Source organism: Monoraphidium neglectum, assembly GCF_000611645.1.
Source record: "Monoraphidium neglectum strain SAG 48.87 unplaced genomic scaffold scaffold01459, whole genome shotgun sequence".
Taxonomy (NCBI): Eukaryota; Viridiplantae; Chlorophyta; class Chlorophyceae; order Sphaeropleales; family Selenastraceae; genus Monoraphidium; species Monoraphidium neglectum.
Genome location: NW_014012169.1, coordinates 13,523 through 14,207, shown reverse-complemented (window position 1 = coordinate 14,207; position 685 = coordinate 13,523). Strand labels below are relative to the sequence as shown.

Here is a 685-nt window from a genome sequence, read left to right as displayed (position 1 = left end):
CCTAGGGAGCCAGGGGCGGGGCGCGGGGACGGCCGAGGGGGGGTTGGGGTCGTGGGGGGGCGCGGCAGGCTCGCCGTCGCCGTCGGCCGCGCGGCCAAAAGATGCGGCGGTGACGAGGCTTTCGCCGCGTGGCTCCCGTGTGTGGGGGATGCGCGGGGCAGCCAGTCTGGGTGCGGCCCTAGGCGCACGGGCCGGCGGCGGCGCGCCGGCCCGCGCCCGCCGCGGCGCCGGCGAATGACACTGTTGCGCAATCCCCCGAACCCTCGGGACGCGACCCGTCCTCCCGGCCGCAGCCACCGCCGCCATCCTCGACATCAACATCATCATCAACATGACCGTCCTCAATCACATCACATCACCACCACCAACATCCTCCGGTCTTCGCTGTCGCCGCCCCGCGCGCGCCCCACAACCTAAACTGCAACCCCCCACACCTGCAGGCCGTCCGCACGATACTCTGGCAGCTCCACCAGCGCTGACGCAGCCGCCGCGTCAAACAGCGCCTGCGAGCCCCTGCCCTGTGACGCGCCCTGGGGGGGGGGGGCAGCGGGGGCGGGCGCGGGGCCGGTGAGCGCGGCGCTGGGGGTTGGGCTAGGGTATGGAAGGAGGGGCGAGCCAAAACTTGCCATGCCCTGCCGTGAGGGGCGGCGGGGGCGCCCGAGGGCCGCGGCACGGCGTGGCGGGG

The 685-nt window shown here is 74.7% G+C and overlaps 1 protein-coding gene across 1 annotated transcript in view; it reads right to left on the bottom strand.

The window, feature by feature from the left end:
* Positions 1-413: 413 nt before the first annotated feature.
* The window catches only part of MNEG_7950 (hypothetical protein), a gene marked incomplete at both ends in the record, with an annotated part of 4,557 nt that continues 4,285 nt past the window's right edge, over positions 414-685 (bottom strand). The window contains one exon of the mRNA XM_014043581.1: positions 414-530. Coding sequence (XP_013899035.1) covers positions 414-530 — 117 coding nt within the window. The remainder of the gene's footprint in view (positions 531-685) is intronic.